Below are 19598 nucleotides of genomic sequence, written 5' to 3' on the forward strand. Positions count from 1 at the left end.
AATAAGAACAAAACAGATAAAATGGCAATGTACAATACATGTAAGGATGATCTAAAAAAAAATAGAATAAATGGCAATATACAATCAACAAAAAAACCCAACAATAAACCTCGATATCGACAGTTCACTTGCAAAAACAGATAAACGTGCACGCTTGCATAGGTTTATACAAAATCCAAACGCCGTACGCGCACAGAGCGCCGCGGCTTGTACTGTCGTGGCAAAAGGATTCCACTAGGGGGCGGTGGTTACCCGGATGGAACGGAGGGGGGGGCGTGGCTAACGCGTGTTGTCACTGTTTAAATTCAGGCGCGAAACGGAGGCAAACAGTTGTGGAGTTGGGGGGAGGACGGCTGCGCGCCTGACTTCGTAGTCAGGGTCCCCCAAAAGTGTGGCGACCGAAGCTTCGAGCAGTACCGGTGGGTATTACTTTTCAGCTGGGTTATAGGTTGATGTATTTCCGTGCTATGGAACTATATTTAGGCAGTGCTCGGCGTTAGAGTCGTGTCGTTAGCACTAAAGCAACCCGGACGAGCTAGCTAAGCAATGTTTCGATAGGAGGCCTCGCTGTGTATTTAGGTTGAGCGAGCGACGTCGGCTCGTCGAGCGGTTTAACGTTTGTTTGTTTGTTTGTTTGTTTGTTTCGGCCGACGCAGCGATGTCCTGGGACTTCTGCGTGCCCGTATGCCTGGGCGACCTGGTGAAAACGGGGGGGATCAACCAGTACGTCGTCCAGGATGTGGTCCCCCCCAAACAGCTGCCGTCCCAGCTCGCCAGTGAGTGCCCCGCCGGCCGGACCACTGCTTGGTGGCTTGGTGCTCTTCCACGTGGTTTATTTTCAGTTTCCTGGCCTCTCACCGTTCTCTCAAACAGGATTCAAGGCTGCGTTAAGGAGCCAGGGTCCTCTGTGCGTCACGGAACACTTTGACACTGGTTACAGTGTGCTGCAGTGAGTCTTGCATCCCTCCTACTTCGCCTCAATATCTTTTATTATAATAAATCATCTACTTTTTTTTTTTTTTTTTTTTTAAAGAAGGAAAATGAACTTGTTTTCCCCTCCTTCATCCAAAGGCACAGCAACACAGTGAACTTCAGTGTCAAGGAGGATGCCCTGGAATTGCTTATACAAGGTCAGCCTCCTTCTAGATTCCGGAATATATTGATCAATGTGTATACAGCCTGTGCTTATTCTGGAATTCATTTTTGTCCTCTCCTGCAGTTGTTAGTGGTCTGTCTGCGTCCCTGCCCTCGCTGCTCATTTCCACCACCTTCTCGGCTGCAGAACGCAAACAGCAGCTGAATGCTGTAAAAATGAGTGTATTCCTGCTCTGTAAACTCTCTGAGATGCTGGAGAGTGACTCCTACAAACAGGCCATTGTCACAGCATCCGGCAAGGTAAGGTTATTGGGGATTCAGACCATGCTCTGTTTATGTCCCACACACTGTATGTTGTGTTTAAATGCCCAGTGATGAGACCATGGCACTTATGAGCCGGTCGGACCGAGAGATTAAGCTCCCGGGCCTCCTGGTTGGTGGGTAATCTTGGCAATGTGGCGGAGTCTTGCTGCATTGCTGTAAGGGCTCACCTACAGTAATTTGGCAGCCTCCTTCGTCTTCCACCCTTCCACTAGTGCTGGGAACAGGTAGTCGGAAGGCTGCAAACGGTGTGTATGGCCATGTGCGTCTGTGTGAATGTACATGTATCAGGTGGTACGAAGCTTGTCTCTTTGTTGATGGTCTGTGACGGCTGTGAACTCCATTCTTTGGTAATCTGAGGGCATATGCATGTGGTTAAATTTAAAAAGTGACATTCTTTAAAGGTAGCTAAACTAGTTAAAGGTCAATCAGGTTTTGCATCTCTCTCTGTAGCCTGCTAAGAAGGCCAAGGCTGGTGGAGAGGGACCACTGCAGTGGGATGTTGAGAGGGAAAAGGTGCTGCAGGCCCTGATCCAGCTCCTCCAGCTTGACATCCGCTCCCTCTGGAGTCTCTCGCTGGTGGAGGAAGAGTTCATCAGGTAAGGTATTGTGTGTGTCGCCCCCCCCCCCCCATCACAGATTTAAATCTGTATAAATAGCTGTTGCATTGCCATCTGTTTATCAAAAGTTTGCTAGGTGTGGTTAATCACAGCCATTAGCTTTGATGGGGCAATCTCATAAATATCCAATGTTTATGGTGTGTTTGACAGCGCTTATTTCATTTATGTTTTCAAAAGGAATACCAACCGTAATTACTTGCAACTGTCCCCGTTGCAAGTTGGTGTGTTCTTACTCGAACTTATTTGTGTCTTGAACACTTCGGGATCCCACAATGTCTTGTTCTTTAACTACCCGTTTTCCACCAACGCCAATAGAGTGCTCGTTCGCAGTTGGTTCAGCTTGCGGACCTTCTAAGTGGGACACAACTTTATTCTTTTTTTTTTTTTAATTTTTTTTAACCATGACTGAAACTAGCTGTTCTGTGGGTTTCCTCTGCCAGCTGTATGACATGCTGTTGCTATAAACTACTGGAGAGCCCGACCATCAGTCACGTGAAGAGTAAACCCATCCGAGACTCTATAATCCACCTGCTGGGGCTCCTCATCAAGAAGTACAACCACCTGCTGGGTATGCCTCTCAAATCTAGAGAAATCCGTTGTGTTTTAGAGACTTGCACTTGCCGATATTGATTCCTTGTTACTAACCGTCCACAGGTGCAAGCGTGAAGGTGATTCAGCTGCTGCAGCATTTTGAACAGTTATCGTCTGTATGCGCTCAGGCGGTCTATGTGTGGAGCACGGAGTACGGAGCTAGGGCCATTGTTGGCGAGGTCATAAGGTAAGTCAGCCAAGTGTTTTTATTAAAATATTGTTTATGCCTTTCTACTTTATTTTTTTAATCTAAGATGCTCACAACCAGATATTGATAGTTTTTAAATATTTGCCTCCTATAGGGAAATTGGTCAAAGGTCAAGCGAGGAGCTTGCTAGAGAAGGCTCGGGGGTCAAAGCCTTTTCCACCTTCCTGTCTGAACTGAGTGCCCTGGGTCCCGGATTAATAATCCCCAACATGAGTGTCCTTATCACACACCTGGAAGGAGAGGTACAACACATGCATTCTAAGACAGAAGAGATCTGAAAGTTAAATTAAACTCTTTGATTTTCGTGTGTGTATACATACATACACACACACACTATAGTGATGCTATCTATGAATAGCGTATTTAAAGACAAAGGCATCATCGTTTGACAGTGATCAGTTTCTGAGAGACTCAATGGAGTGGCTTTTATTTTTTTCCACAAAAGAGCCACAGCATGCGTGTGGCTGTGTGCGAGGTGCTGGGGGAGATCCTGGTGCACGTCCTCTGTGGAGATGGCCTGGACGAGTCCGGTAAAGCTGACCGTGACCGCTTCTTCGACACATTGCAGGAGCACCTGCACGACGTCCACTCCTACGTGCGCACACGTGTGCTGCAGGTCTACACACGCATCGTCAACAGCAAAGTAGGTTAATTCAAGTCGTGTCAAAACATTTTATTTTGTTTTTTAAATTCTCATCGTGGTCCTACATTTGTATGTTCCCCAGGCCTTGCCTTTGTGTCGGTACAGCGAGGTGATGGAGCTGACAGTGGGGCGGCTGATGGACAAATCAAAAAATGTAGTGAAGAGCGCAATCCAGCTGCTTGCCGCCTTCATCGCACATAACCCCTACAGCTGCAAGGTGACAAACACCGGGTACTTGCAGCTGGAGATCTACAAATCTTTTTCCGTTCAGGAAGAGTTACATATGTGGGGTGTTTTTGTGTATTGTAGTTGAGCAGTGCAGATCTGCAGAAGCCCCTGGAGAAGGAGACTGCTAAACTCAGAGAGATGAAGGCGATACTGGAGGGGGAGAAACCTGGTAGGCGTAAACCTGACCCCACCCCCTTATCCCAAATTCACTTGTTTCTGCCCTGTGATGACACCAAGGCGAATATGAGCTTACTGAATGAGAGGGCTGGGAGTCCTTGCCTCGACTGGCTGGTAATCTTGGCAGTTTAGCGGAGGTTTGCTTCTCTGCTGTAAGGGCCAGCCTACATTAGAAACACATTTCCTCCCAAATTATTCCACCTTAAGTTACAGTGGATTAATGAGTGAAATCCTGACAGTGTGTGTGCTGTGGTGTCTGTTTGAGACAAGGAATTTCCCCAGCCCTCGTTTTCTTCAGTGGGCCATGAGCTACTTCTTTGGAAATCTGAGGGCCTTACAGATCCTCTTCCTCTTTCCCATTATGACTCATTGGTAAACTCTATTTCAAAAAACAACCAAATAAGTAGTTTTCTTATTCACGACCCTTATTTAATATAGACATGATCATTCACAATGCTTGTTTTTAAGGTCCCAGTTATTTCTTGTGTCAATGCATTCTAGGATGCATTGGAATCAATCAAAGCTTAATTATCATTGTTGATGTATTATTTTTATCTATATAAACCCCCCCCCCCTTCCCATCAGTGGCAGTGATTAAAGCCTCTGAGCTGTGGGCTGCCATGGAGCCAGAGCTGCAGCTCACTGCCAGGGCTGAGCTGGAGCCCAGGAGCGAGGGAGAGATGGAACAAGCAGAGATGAGGGAAGAGGGGGAACTGGAGGAGGCTGAAGATGACCGTGCGACCGCTGTGCAGATCGCCCAGTTCCTTCGTGTCAACAAATACAGGTGACTTGAGCAGCCAGTGTTGATGCAAGCTGTTTCTCTTGTAAACATTTTCTCCACAAACTAAAAGTCCAAATTCTCATTTCAAACCTACTTTCCTCTAGCAATGTGGGAAATGGAACGATGAATTACAACATTTTTTCCGCTTTTTAATAGAAATGCGGTTCGTCTTTGTATAAGAGCACACAGCCGGTTCCCTCAGTCTGAGCTCTTCTCCTCCCTGTCCACTCTCACCACTGAGACACTGATTGAGACTCTGGCTCTGCTGTTCAAAGGTAAAGGCAGCTTTCAGACAGACTAATGCAATTCCATCCCTTCCGCGCTCTAATGCAGAGCGGCCTTTTTAGCTAGATCAATCTATTTCAACTTCCATGTGATTAGAATGAATTAATCTCATTGTATTGTGAGTGGGGAAGCTAATGGATTGTGTGGGTGATTTTTCTTTTTCCATGTATGTGGGAAATCTGAGGGAATGGAAACCTTTCAATGCCAGTTAAAGTACAGAGAAGAGTCTAAAAGTCTAAAAAAATTCTCACTTAATTCAGGCTTTACAGAAACTAGGCCTTAAAAGTAACTGAATTGCCTTAAAGGGGAACTATTAGGCTTTTTCTTAATAGATGTGGGTTTTTTTTTCCCTCTTTCTCCCCCTCAGGGCCCGAGGACAGTGACGAGATCAGTCAGGACCTTCCCCCAATGCCACAGAAAGAGGGGGAGACCGAAGGAGAAAAAGACAGGGAGGACACAGAGATGAAGAAGCAGGAGATGCTGGTGCAGTACCTCAAGGACACAGAAGGTTTTGCTTTACAGGTCGAGAGGGCCATTGCCGTCATAAACACCATGCTGTACTGGAAAACCACCTCAGGTTGGTGTTTTAAGATTTAAATTCAAAAGCAAATTATTTCCCTGGTTCCTCCTGGTAGCCTGTCAAAGTTTCATGGAGCAAGACACTGAATCCCAAACTGACCGATCCAATGTGACACTTTCATGGTGCTTTACCTGGCTGACACGGCCATTGGGTCTTTTCATCTGACAGTTCTGGGGAGTCTCTGAGGGGAACTGGTGATTCCCACTGAGAACTTAATAGCACCAAGGGCATTTTTCTGGTTGGATTCACACTGCTTATAGGAACTCTGAAGTAATGTCAGCCAATGGGGTTTGAGTTCGGTGTTGTCGAAAGCCCACAACTTTCACTGATTGCACCTTATCAGTCTACCAAAATCTGTTTCTGAACAAATTTGAGGCGATCAACATGCACTTACGTCACTGAAGGGTCCCCTTGTGTTGGTTAGTCCCTGCCCTGAAGTAGGAGCTTAAAAAAAAGTCCCTCAAAACACTATCTAAGAATTACAGATGTTCCTGCAGTGCGGACACAAAAGGGACTGTTCTTATAAAACTATGAAAAGTTCTGAGGTGTGGTGCCTAGAGTTCATTGAAATTTCTCCCAGGGGATGAAGTGTTTCTTGTGTTACGCATGTTATGTTCCTCATCACAACTTTTATTTGTATAGAGTAGGGCTACTGCAGGGATAATTTCCTTCACTCTTTCCACATCTGAGTTTTCTGGTTCTAAAGCGGAGTGTCTGCTCTGGCTTGCAGTGGTTCAGGAGGCTGTGCAGTTCTGTGTGACTGTCTGTGAGTTCAGCGTAGCCAACTCTCTGACCGGCGTGAGGAGGATGCTTCCTCTGGTCTGGTCAACGGATGCGACCATTAAAGATGCTGTGGTGCAGGCGTACAGACGTCTCTATCTCAACCCGCAGGGAGACTCCGCCAGGTCAGCACAGTTTCACACCTCTGTACATTAAATATGACTGGCCTGATCCCAACACTAGGGGGCATGTCATCCTGCCGTACTGGTGCCCATATACTTGGAGTGTACGTGGAATACGTGGAGTTTTTTTTTTAATAATCTGTCTTGCCTGCATGGTCTTTTACAAACTTCTGCTACTATTTGAATATTATGCTCTTCCTAGACTGTCATTTACTGTCTCTCCAGCTGAAATTCTTTTTCCAAAGTTTTGCAGAGCCATAATTTTCTTTGCTCTCAAAGTTATATGCAAGTTGTGTAAAACAAATGTCTGTCACCAAGTCTTAAAGACAACCCAGTTGATGCAGGAAATCCCAGGACACAACACAGAGGCAGCAAGCATAAATTAAAGTTTATTCTATTACAATTCATCCACTAAAAGAAAATGCATGTAAAAATGCATTCACGGCAAACTGTATAAATGCATTCACTGCAAACCTTCTTTAGATTTGTGCCTGGATTACCACAAATCTCTCAAACCCAAACCAGCACACCAGTTGCACACAGGAGTTATGGACCGCACTAACCTTACTGGTGGCCTGCCTAAGGCCTACCACCAAATCGAACACTTTGGCAGGCTACACAAGTTACAAAATACTAAGGACACAGACAGGAAAAAATGTCCGTTCGGTCGGGGTCCCACCCGACCGAAGGGAAAAAAAGAAACAAAAGCAAGGCAAAGTGGGATCCGGCAATTGTCACCGCAAACCTGGCAGAAAGTTCACGGTTGCGGGGCTCCTAAGTTGAGTCAATCCCAAGCAGCCAGGACTTTTACTTTGACAGCGCAGGGCGTTGGCATGGGAATGGCCCGGAGTCCCAGGGTAGAGCTGACATCACTCTTGGGATTCCAGGAGGGGATCGATTGCTGTAGCTGGCAGAACAAACAGGCACAGTATGAGCCTTCCTGTTTCATTGATGGGGCGGCCCACTTGCACAGAAACACTACTGGATTCCAGAAGTCACCGTTCCTTTAGGAAGTGCTTAAGGACGCAGAACATGTTCTTTGTCGACGCTCTGCAGAGAACCAGACCGGAACGCTGTCGTGGCCGTGTCAGCACCGAGTAGCCGATCCTGGCGGCTCGCGGGAGACCCGACGAGTTCCAATCAGCCTCTCTTATTTGCCGTCCATTACGGAGTAACAATCGGTTGCCGTCCGCTGTTCTTGCCCATTGGCAACAGCTGTGTCTCATTGCCAACAGCCGGGTCTTGCTGATTAGTGCCTAACCATACGGAAAACAACTACCCACCAGAAAACATTGATCCCACTGTCCCAAATAGTCCATGAAGCACACCCCCATATTACAAGTCAACATGCATAAATCAGCATACTAATGTTAACAGTAATCCAATAAAACCACACAGGGCCCACACGACATCTACACAACTTGCAATTGTCTCATTTCTTTCTACAGTTTACTTTGTCTGTTTTGAGTCTCACTTTGAACTCTTGACCAAAAAAAAGTGGCAAAAACATCAAATTTAAGCCTATAACAGGCTTTAAGTTATTTTTTTTTCTTTCTTCTTCAGCTAGTTAGCTGGCTCTTTTGGTCTCGCCAAAACTGAGTTGGAACAATAGATTCATCTTTTATTACCAATAGGATCGTTTGGACCGCATAGTACATTTCCATCGACCCCTGGAAGCTGCTGGTAAAAGTCGCATCCCTATCTCCAAACCCCCCCCCCCCCCTATTCTACTCAGTGGTACCTTTTCTAAAAACATGTGTATTTATCTTCATTTCTCAGGGCCAAAGCCCACACACTTGTGGACAGTCTGTCTGAGCTTATTGTGGATGCCTCTCTGGGAACGGTCCAGTGTCTGGAGGAGATAGTGAGTCAAACCTTCTTGCTTTTCCCAAGGTATCCTGTATCAAATGCAGACTTGTACACATTTTGTGTATCAATCATGCAATTCTTGGTCAAAATACTCTGTATGAATAGCCAGCTGAAGCTACACAAAAGTTCGTATGGAAATAATTACAGAAACCAATCAATACAAAACAATACCAAAAATTTATACGGTATTTAAGCGACATCCCTCGGATTGGACCAGATGCTACGACCTCCCTTCCTTCTCGTCTCACTTAATATCTACTGATACACAGCGGTATGTTATAATTCACAAAGCGTAACCCTGCATTGCTGAGATAAAATGGGAAGTGGGGGAGTAATCAAGCGCAAAAAAAGTGACCCTAATGTTGACCAGCCGATTGGTGTTAGACATATCCAATTTTGTGCTGGTCAAATTGACATGCCCTATACTTTGTTCATGTACTGCACTCTCAATCATCAGTCAACTGAGATTCTTCAAATTGAGGTTTTTTTTTGTTTTTTTCCTTTCCCCCCCAAGAGTTAACACAGCCCTAACCCTTCCTTGGCATTACCCACGAAGAGGGGGCAATCAATGTGCAATCTGTCTCTTCTGATAATAGAAAATGCTTCTTGGGCTATGTGACGAGTTTCTAACTTGCAATAAATAAAATATCTAAATATAATTATTATTTTAAACATTCTCCAATGCCGTTAACAGTACCTGTTGGCGTTTAGCGATACTCCAGACTTTAATAATTTAGCCCGGGTTATTTAATACGGGCCTGTCAGTACCCAACCCTAGGCACGAGAAATCGCTCAAACCTGACACAAACATAATGGCGTGTAGTTGCCGCTCAAAAGAGAGCGAAAGAACACATCTGCTGTTTGGAGGTACTTTGAGGTAAACAAAGAAGATTAGATAAAGTGCCACACGAGACTGCTACAGTGTGCAAACACCACAAACTCCCTGCTACACTGTTGTGGTACTCAAAATATTTTCCCAGGGTTGGCAGGTCTGCAAATGCAAAGTTTTTTTCCATATACTGTACTTTATAAGATAATTGGACAATTCTATGCAAATTAAAATGCTCACCACCAGTCAGATTCCCAACAAATCTAGTGCAGCATGCTGATCAGATGAGTTCAGTCCAAGCGCAAAACAGAGGCAAGTAGCAATGGGGAAATGCTCCAGAAATCCTAAACCTCCTTGTTACACCAGGAAGTCATCTTTGTTCTGTTCTGGGTTACGCCCCAAATCCCAGATTTTCATTTTAGAAAGTGTTTAAAAAAAAAAAAAAAAAGAATAAAACATGTTTTCTTGGTCATTTGGAGTGATGGGGATATTTTTTCATTTGAGGGTGCTGTTCTTGTGACTGTTCAACCATATGGACAGTTTAGGGACCACCATTAGCTATGCTGCTTTATTAAATTGACAGCGGTTGCATACCTCTTTAAAATGTATTGATTGAAAAGTTTGGGCTAAATAAAGTGAGGGGGGGGGGGGAATATAACTGGACCCGTTTTTGTTTGCTTAAAAAAATTCACCCTTTGTCCATGACAGGTGCAGGAGTTCTTTGCTAGCGGCAGCACTCTCCAATCCACTGTGGTGCAGGTCCTGTGGGAAAGGTTCACTGGGAAGCGAGAGACCTCTGGCCTGTACAAACGTGCTGCGGTGGTGCTACTCGGCATGGCTGCACGGTATGACACGTCTGACTGTAATGTTTGTTCTGCTTAAACTGACTGGTCATTTGGAGGGTTTTGCAGTAGTTTGCTGCTCTACAGCAGTGGCCAGTCTACAATGACCAAACCCTGCAACTCAAAGTTGTGTGTAAAATCTGAGGTTGACCGTCTTCTCTCCCCTGCTCTTGACAGAACATTCTGTATTCTAGATGAGTGATGTGAAGCAGAATTCAACGTTTTATTCTCTGAATAGTTTTATTTATTTTTTTGGCCCTCTGTTTTAAAGGTAACGCTTCCTCTTGCGCCAGCTGTCTGACGCTTAAAATTCGAATTAGAACCATGAGCGTCGCCAAGGCTCCGTTCCATTGTAGTCTAAGTCACGACCATATAACATAGGGGCCCTTGCCAGCACATTTCACTGAATATTTCCCTTTTTCTTTCCTCTAGTGTTCCTCCGCACTCTACCTCAAAGGCTTCGCTATCGCTGTAGGGAAGAGCGAGGGAGAGTGGAGAGAGGGACGCTCAGCAGTCCACCCACATTGCGCACAGCAGCATTCATAACCCATTTAGTCTTACATTCTTCTGCTGACCCAGCCTCCCACTTGCATTATTTGGACAGCAAGGCCAGCGCACAGGAGTTGAAATGATAATTGGAGATGTATGGCCAAGTAACTGAGAAATTACTTAATATTGGTTACTTGTCGAGTGGAAATGTGTTTTGATGATGAGAGATCTTTTTTTTTTTTTTTTTTTAATTCGATTCCTTGTGTATGAATAAAATCCCCTCCTTAACAGGGCAAAGAGGGAAGTGGTTCTTAGTAATCTGGAAACCCTTTGCACTGTGGCTCTGGGTGAGAACGTGACAGAGGATTTCCTCTTGGCCAGAGACTCGGTTATCACCATTTGTCACATCACTGACCACGTCAGGGTAAGTTGCACGGTCAATGATATCACAAACACAGACACTTGCACTTGAAAATAACTCCGGTTGGTGTTACACCTCTGCTGTTCCCTGCAGCAGTCAAAGGGTCCCCCGTTCAGACTGAACCACGACCACCAGCTCTTTACCTGCCTCACCCAGGCCATCACCGAAGGTAAAGCTTCACCTGCGGGTGGCTCATTTGAGTAACGCCATTTCTCCTTCAATCTGTAATGACCCAAAAAATTAATTCATTGTGGCACCTGTGTAATCGCCACTATTGTCTGCAAGATGACTGTGGGGGGCACTACTGTCTGTAGCTAAAGTTCAAAATGCAAGGCATGGATTGAAGCCAGGCATTGTTCAGTATGGCATGTTTAACTGAGAATTTCCAGGTGTGTGGAATGTGCCTTCAGACATAAAATCTCAATTTATCTTGTCATCAGCACCTTGACGTAATTTTCACATAAAGTAATTTTATAGTAAACTACTCGTATATGTATTACTCAAGTCATTATACTATCGCTGCACGCACTCTAGTAAATCTCTGCAGGATGCTGAGTTACCTGTGGCCCGTGACATGACGTGTTCTCTCCTCACGCAGGCGTGGTGATGGAGGACCCTCACTGGCAGAGCTTCATGGAGCAGGCCGTGCGGCTCATCTATTTTCTGGCAGAGTCGCCTGAGAAGCTCTGCACTCAGGTTCTCCAGCGCAGCGCGTACCTCCTGCAGGATCAGATCACGAAAGGGGAGGAGCTCCATAACAATGCTAGCCGAATGACAGAAGGCTCCCAAGACGAGCAGACGGAACAAGGTCCGAGACAAGCGCTACCCGGGCCTAATCTGTTCCCGGCTCATAATTTGGTGGCTGTGTCTTGATGGCGTGTTTTTCCTCAGTGAACTGTGTGTGCCTGGCCCAGCTGCTGTCGCTGTGCGGCTACGTGGCGTTCTGGCAGGTTTCCCACCTGGAGAGAAGTGTGAGTGCTGAACTGCGGCGGAGACGAGGAGACCGAGAAGAGAAGGAAAAAAGCCAGTCCAGTAAAGCAAAGGTACAAACTGAAGAATCCTAAATAACCACTTGCTTCCTCAAAGTTCTGTTTGCCCGTTAAAGTGAAATAATTCCAGCACTCAACTGTTTTTAAGTGCATGCATAAGTAGTGGGTGATAAGTAACAACTTTCGCTGTTGATCATGGACCACAGTCAAATTTAAAACTGTAAACTGGGTAACAAAATTTTTTACCTTTGCGCACTATATGACGAATGTAAAGACAACCATAATAAACAGGCCGTGTATGGAGAGGTTTGAGTGGGGAAAAGCCGCATTATCAACCTCAGAGGCCCAATGGGCTTAATTTTGGTTAAATAGAAGATTATTCTGCATATTAGCACAATTGATGACTAATGTATCCTGTTTTGGTTTTCTTACCTTGATATTCCAACAGCAAACAGCCAACGAGAGTGCTGTGGAGGAGGAGCTCGGTCTGATCGGTGCCACGGCCGACGATACAGAGGCCGAGCTCATTAGAAAGATCTGCGAGACGGAATTACTCTCGGGTGCGTATCTTTTTATTTAGTTTAATTAACAATACTCCAGGGTCATTATAATACTATATCAGAATCGCAATAGATTTTACCTCAATGCCATAAACTAACAAAAGTTGGGATATTTTATGAAATATCTATTTGAAGGTAAGCAATGTCACTTTTAATGCGATTGACGTTCTGTAATCCATGAAATGTTGTTGTGTTCAGAGGACAACATGCTCTCTGCATTCCTTCCCCTGGTGGTGAGGGTGTGCGGCTCGCCTGGACGCTACTCGCACCCGCAGCTCACTACCGCCGCCTGCCTTGCGCTTTCTCAGTTCATGATGATCAGGTAGAGTCTCCTCCAGTCCTACTACGAAGTCTTTAAAAACTATTTTTTCTAATTCTACTGTGGGCCCTGTGAAGTACGACTTGATCAAAAATTTGAACGGGTTGTTTCAGGGAATTTTCTTTCTGACAAAGGCTGCCTGCAAAAAAACTGACTGAGTTGTCTTCTTTCACAGTTTGTGTGTTGGTACAGTAGGTCAGAGCCCAAATGTATGTGTACAAGCACTGCAAAATAGTTTTTTATAATGGGTCCCCCTTTTTAAGAACTAACAATTCCAAACTACATCTGCTCATTATATTGCGAAGCCCTGATCTTAGCTAATACAGACCCATGTAACTTATTTGTTTTTCAGTCCATCAACATGTGAGGAGCATATCCGTCTGCTGTTCACCGTCCTGGAGCGTTCCCCTCTCCCCGTGGTCCGGGCGAACACCATAATTGCCATTGGCGATCTCCTCGTCCGTTTCCCAAACATCCTGGAGCCCTGGACTCAGAACCTCTACGCCAGGTAACACCGTGACTCTCAATACGCCAGTCAAATTGGATCTTTACTTCTCCGGTCCACTCACTCCGTTCCACTTCACCAACAAAATCAATGTGAGGGGGGGCTGTAATGCTTGTTTTATTTATTTTATGATTGACTGTATTTCAGCCAGTTTGGCCATTTCTTTAAAAAGAAACAAGAACTCCCATGAAATCTGTTGAATGGGGGGGTATAAAAGGCACTTAATATTTGCTTTGTGTGGTGGTGTTTGTTTGTTTGTTTTTATATAGACCAAAGCATTGATTTATTTTCAGAAATGTGCTGGAACAATGTCCAGTTTTTAAGTGTTTTTACACCCCCCCCCCCCCCCTCCCAGCAGTGGGAGGGGGGGGTGTAACTAAGGACCTGGATCAAAATCTGACAATGCCGCAAATGACACTTCTGTGAAGTAGCTCTCATACCCACGCATCATCATATCTCATTTCAAAGATTGAAGGAAGGTGCACTGTTCATAATTCCTGGAGGGGGTTGAGCGTAGTAACAGACCTGCCAAACTGCATGCATTTTGAGTACCAACTATGCATTTCTACCGCTGTTACAGCGGAGCTCTGATTGTGACGAAAAGTTATTTATTTTTTCCTCCGGTGAAGAATTGGCCATTTATTTGATTTTTGTTAATGATTGCAATTTATTTTGGAATGGCAAGTTCCATATAAATGTATATTTGCATCTTAAAAGTGAGACTTTAATTTGAAGTTTGAACTGGACATTTCCATGTTAGATATGTTGCCCTACTAAAACTCAGTGGCAGTTACAAGTTGCATTATACTGAAACTTGCTGAGAGTCCCATATTCTATTTTACTGGAACTTTGTGGTAACTGCAAATTGCAGTGTCGTCCGTATTTGTCATCGACATACAGCAGATCGGAAATCAGAATCTGCAAGTCAGACTCAGGATTCTGAATCGGCCATGAAAATTGCAATCGGTGCATCTCTAGTTGTCAAACATGTTGGGTAACTGTACGACATGATGCGTTTCAGGGGCTACATGCGAATGAGAGATTTATAAAGTTGGTCATAGTTTGCAGATAAATGACTCCATCAGTTATTCACATCTTATGCAGTCACTCAAATGCTGCGGAAACTCCCTGTACCACTATAGTGGTGCTCAAAATATTTTCCCAAGGTTGGCAGGTCTGTAAAAAATAAGCAGCCCAACCTAACATCCTGGCTGAGTGAGTGGGTGTTGTAAATATTGTTTTGACTCGGCTGGCACCCCAGCACGTACACCTAATCTGTCCTCGTCCGGATCCCACATCTGCCACACGACGCCATTCTCTGCAGCCACTCAAGTGTTGCTGCTGTCACGCTGCTCCACTGAGCCGTATGATGGGAAAACTCCCTCCATCAGGACTTTTTAATGGGGAAACAAACTTTGAGATGCTCTATACCAGCAAACTCTGGCATCTCCTTTGTGCTCTGCCCAGTGTTGTTACCATAGCAACCCACCAGCACTTTATTACTTTATTTTTTTTTTTAATAAATAAATACAAACCCCCAAACATAGTGGGGCTCCTCAAGCCTCCGCCGACAGAGGCAGTTTGAGACACAGAACAGTTTAATTACTAGTGTGACCAGATCCGGTGTGTTGTGTGTTCTAATTATGGGGTGGGCAGAGAGGGATAATTTGTGGTTGAAGTCAGAGGTCCAGCGAGGCTTTTAACGTCATGGGAAAAGGCAGGTCGGTTTTAAAAACACGTAATGACTGCCATTTGTCTCTCCTGCGCCTAATAATGCTTGGGCCATGAAGATCACTTGGAAGTTCATCAGAATGCATTTTTCCCATTGTGCACTTTGTGCGGGTTCCCTGCTAATCGCTGCTTATTCTCACTTTGGGGAATTTCAAATTGTATGAAACATTCTATGCTTTTGCACTATCGCTCATTAGCCTCACAGTGTTTCACGGTGTTCTCTAATTGTCTCCCACGCACACCTCCACCATGCTCAGTCTTCTAAAACGGGATGTTCTGGAGCGTCCTGATAACAGCGTTAAGAATTAATTACCTTCGTCATTATTGTTGTAAGCCTCTGCATTAGCATGTGGCGCTATATAGCCGTGGTTTAAGATAGTGAAAAAACGGCCGAATGTCTGATCCTCTACCAAGAGTCGTGCGTCGCTGCATAAAATGCTAATTGGTTTCTTTTGTGCCATAGTTGTGACTTCTCCAAATCTAAAATGCCATTGCCAGGCTGCCCCTGGTGGGTGGTGTGTGTGTGGGGGGGTTGTTTTTTTTTTTTTAAGCAACAATAAACCTTATTTGTGTTTTCCATACATTGCCAGCGAATTAAAACTCATCGAACCTTATCATAAAATATTCCCTTCAGTGAGCAGCAGTCTCCCTGTCTGATTCTTTCTCTCCTAGGTTAAGCGATGACGTTCCATCGGTCAGGCAAACTGCGGTTACCGTACTCACTCAGCTTGTTCTAAAGGACGTTCTCAAGGTCAAAGGTCAAGTCAGCGAGGTTGCTGTGCTGCTCATCGACCCCCAGCCGCACATCGCCAGCCTGGCCCTCAACTTCTTCAACGAGCTGGCCTCCAAGGTACCAACACACGCTGGTACCGAAGCGGGAACGGGGAAAAAAGTGTGGGGAAGTAAATTATTTACTTCCACTTTTCAGGACAATGCCATCTACAACCTGCTACCGGACATAATCAGTCGGCTGTCCGATCCGGAGAGAGGCATGAGCGCGGCGGACTTCAACACCATCATGAAGTATGTCCCCATGACGACAGAGCCCAAACACTCCACCCAGCAGAGGATTTGCCGGACTCGCGACAAATCGCGACTTTGCTGGCAGCCTCTCGAGACAAGCAGCTGCTCGTCTGTAGGAAGGAAGCGGTTTTTGACGCTGTTGTTTCTGTGTTTGTCAGGCAGCTGTTTTCCTACATCACCAAAGAAAGGCAGACGGAGTCCCTGGTGGAGAAACTGTGTCAACGTTTCAGGACCGCCAAGTGAGTAAATCTCATTTCTCGCCGGCGTCGTCGCCCCCGCTTTCTAAACATTCTGATGCTTCCGCTCTTTATCGGTCATGGTCCATGCAACACACGGTTACATGGCTCATTTGATTTATACCTGGCTCCAGGGGGAATACCAAGAAAATCCTTGTACTTATCTGAGTGAAGTTCTGTGCGGCGGAATTTTATTTATTCCAGTACCCTACTCCTTGCCCTGCTGTTATAATAACAGGTCAGTTAACATGACCGCCCCTGTTTCTTCCAAATACTGACCTCTGCACTGTCACAAAATATAAGGCACATATCTTTATATTTTACCTGTAATAATTAACTGGAAGGGGGGGGATTTGTCCAAATTTCCTGTTTCTTAAACGTATTGCATTTGAAATCTGGTCCAGTCACAGTTCAGAAGTGGACAGCAATCCTGTAACCGTCGCCTACACGCCAGTCTCCGTTCTCTAAGTGTTGGCTCGCTTTTTGTCATAGCAACTATTCTATCGCCTGTTTCGAGTATCCAGCGTGAAAATCTCGGCCTGGGCCGCAGCCTCTGACTCATCCACCCGTAGCTCGTCCTCAAAGGAAGGACATTACGCAACGGCAAAGGGAATCAGACATACTGCGTTACTGGGGGGGGGATGCGATTTTAGCCCAAATGCCAGGTCAAAGCGCCATTCATAAACTGGGTTTCCCATCTACAATCTATTCGTTGCACGCGACTATCGGGTCTGTTCCACCGGTCCTGACTTTTTCGTTCTGGATCCTTCCCTCCCTCCCTCAGGACGGAGCGTCAGTGGTGCGACCTGGCCGTGTCGCTCTCTCTGCTGGCCATGTGTGAGCGCTGCCTGAAGCGGCTGCAGGAGTGCTGGGAATGCTACAGCGACAAGCTGACGGAGCCCGGTGTCTACCAGCCGCTGCTCTCAGTCACCGCCAAGCTGCGGCGCGGGGCCAAGTCCCAGCTCAAGGTCTGCAGCCCGGTCCAGGGTTCTGTAATCAACCTCCCCCCCCGACGCGTCGTTCCTTCACCGAGAACCATTTTGCTTCCGCAGGCCCAGGTGGACGAGTTTGAGAAGCGGCTGACGGCCGTTCACACCCGGGGGCTGGAGAACATCGAAAGCCCAGAGATGGCTGAGGAGCAGAAGGAAGGAGGCGCGAGCGACAACACGGTGGCCCGCACTCCTCAGGCCACCAGAGGGCGTGGCCGGTCCAAGAAAAGTGAGTGGACACGTCGACGGTTGTTGTCGTTTTTGTTTATTCAGTTTTTAAAAATCCAGTGGCTGAACTAGGAAAGATTGGAGACAAGATAACGAGTCTTTATCCTTCCATTCAGGTCAGCACAAGCCGTCTGTTTCCAGCCGTGCTGACGACACCTTCGTCACGCCCCAAAAGAAGAAATCCAAGAAGCCGGTCATCACCTTCAGCAGCGACGAAGAGGATGAAGAAGGTGAGTGCAGTTTTATCGATTTAGTAAACAATTTGTACTGAAAGGGAATTGTTGCCAATAATGCAATGTACAGAGGAACTAAAATTTGTTACTTCTAAAATTGTCATCTTTCTGAATTACCCCTTTTAGTGTCTATGTATATTGCACACACCCACCCATTTAGAAAATAAACTGTATAAGGATTCCTCTCAGCAAACAGGACGCAATAGTTGTGTCCTGTCATCAACACGCTGTTATGATTGGTGTAGAAACGTGGTCCATAGAGTCAGGTTTAGCGTAAAACGCTGAGGATGCTTGACAGTCTCTGTGACAAACAGAATCCTTCAAAACAAACACCACTGAGTATAAAGTTAAACGTGGAAGGAGAGAACTGCTGAAGAATCTGTCGGAAGACGAGCTGCCATCAGCTGCTTAACACTAACGACGATTAACACGACCTTCCCGGCCAAAGAAAGTGCTTCAAACCGTTCCACCTGAACAGCGTTTCAGTTGAACATTGTGCACTTTGCTTCCAACCAGATGCCGTCATGACAGAGAGTGAGACGCCCAAAGTGACGACGCCCATCGCCCGCGCCTCCCGAAGAACCCGGATCAGACACTGATCTCTCGTGCCGCTCTGTATTAATCCCTTTCCTCTCCCTTCTTTATAATATTGTTATAACATTTTAGCTGCGAGGTTTAATCCCACCCTTTAAGCCTGGGTATGTGCTCTTTTCTAACTTGGTTTTTAAAAAAAAAAAAAAAAAAAAAGTCTAGATCAGGATTTCTTCCTGTTTGTCTATTTATTTGTGTTATCAGTTTTCACTGTAAATGAACTGAAACTAGCAGTTTTATCAAATGGGTTTTACATGTGAAAAGAACCTTGTTTGGTGTCTTTTTGAGGAAATGTCCAGTTTTCAAAAGTACAAATGCAACACAACACAATTGTTTGAGACGTGCCTGTCTCCTCGGTATCACGAAAGGCGTGCAATGTCAATGAGCAGAACAAATGGATATGCCACAGCCAATACAAATATTTTTCATGTTGAGGTTTAAAAAAAAATAAATAAAATTGTAATGTTTCAATTAACCTTTAACAGTGTATTTTGGTGGCTTTAAAGGTGCTCTTGTCCTAAATAAAGTCCAATGATCTCTTTGTACAGTGTTGTGTAATACCATAGAAGCTGTTGCATTGCAAATAAATGTGGTAGGATACGAACGAACCTGCTCGAGCGTGTACAATAAAACTTCCTCCTGTTTGGTGAAGCCTCCTTAAAGTCTGCTCACTCAGATTTACGCTCTCATTACAAGAAGCATTGAAGGTCCGTTCTCTGGCGTTTGAACAGAGTTGGGTTTTACAGCCTGTCGCAGCTTGAGCCGACAGCGTTGCCATTTCCCTGCTCGGATATTTTGTCATGTTGAGTTCTTCTCGTTTTGAAGTCACTTTTAAACGTCTCACGTTTTAGTTCCTCGCAGTTGTATTTATTTATTAATTTTTAGTTTATTTTCCTCAGCCAGTCTCTCCCCGTCTGGCTTGTTTTGCTCCTTCGTCCCTGCCCTTGACTCAGTGTAATCAATCTTTTTTTTATTTTTTTTTGTAGTTCTCCCCTGTGCTTGTCTTGTGCACTCATCTTCTCCGTTGCCCACTTTCCTCCCACAGAGCTCCACGCTCTGCACTGACATCACATGCGTTGCAGCTTAACCCCCCCACCACCACCACCCGCGCTAATCTCTCCTCTTGCCCACTCCCATGTGTTCTGCTCCTCTCTCAAAAGATGAGGGGAGCGCACCTTTTCTGTGTATTACGTAAAAACATTTGGAACTGAGTTTCATGACCATGCAATTCAATGCGCATTTGCTAAAAAGAAAACACGTTGCTGTGTAAGTGACTTTTTTTTTAAGTCTCAATATACAGGGTTAGGTCTGGT

General features: G+C 45.4%; 1 protein-coding gene across 2 annotated transcripts; it reads left to right on the plus strand.

Moving 5' to 3' along the window:
• The first annotated feature begins 337 nt into the window (after nt 1-337).
• Nucleotides 338-18809, plus strand: ncapd2 (non-SMC condensin I complex, subunit D2). 2 transcript variants are annotated; one of them, XM_080004905.1, is made up of 32 exons: nt 338-419; nt 657-776; nt 874-949; nt 1072-1130; nt 1220-1395; nt 1870-2015; nt 2477-2604; nt 2691-2814; nt 2930-3077; nt 3281-3478; nt 3561-3695; nt 3788-3875; nt 4469-4667; nt 4821-4939; nt 5317-5526; nt 6260-6434; nt 8211-8295; nt 9838-9974; nt 10752-10884; nt 10975-11050; nt 11480-11689; nt 11773-11924; nt 12319-12430; nt 12629-12752; nt 13102-13257; nt 15658-15835; nt 15914-16008; nt 16167-16247; nt 17029-17212; nt 17297-17462; nt 17578-17691; nt 18211-18809. In XM_080004905.1, exons 2-32 carry the CDS (start codon nt 659-661, stop codon nt 18291-18293), a joined length of 4185 nt encoding a protein of 1394 aa, XP_079861031.1. In that variant the 5' UTR covers nt 338-419; nt 657-658; the 3' UTR covers nt 18294-18809. The 2 variants fall into 2 exon arrangements, 1 of the variants encoding a protein (XP_079861031.1); XR_013844266.1 differs by lacking the exons at nt 17578-17691; nt 18211-18809 and having other exon boundaries at nt 16171-16247; nt 17297-17433.
• The last annotated feature ends 789 nt before the right edge of the window (nt 18810-19598 follow it).

This window comes from Zeus faber, assembly GCF_960531495.2.
Source record: "Zeus faber genome assembly, chromosome: 8".
NCBI classification, from domain to species: Eukaryota; Metazoa; Chordata; class Actinopteri; order Zeiformes; family Zeidae; genus Zeus; species Zeus faber.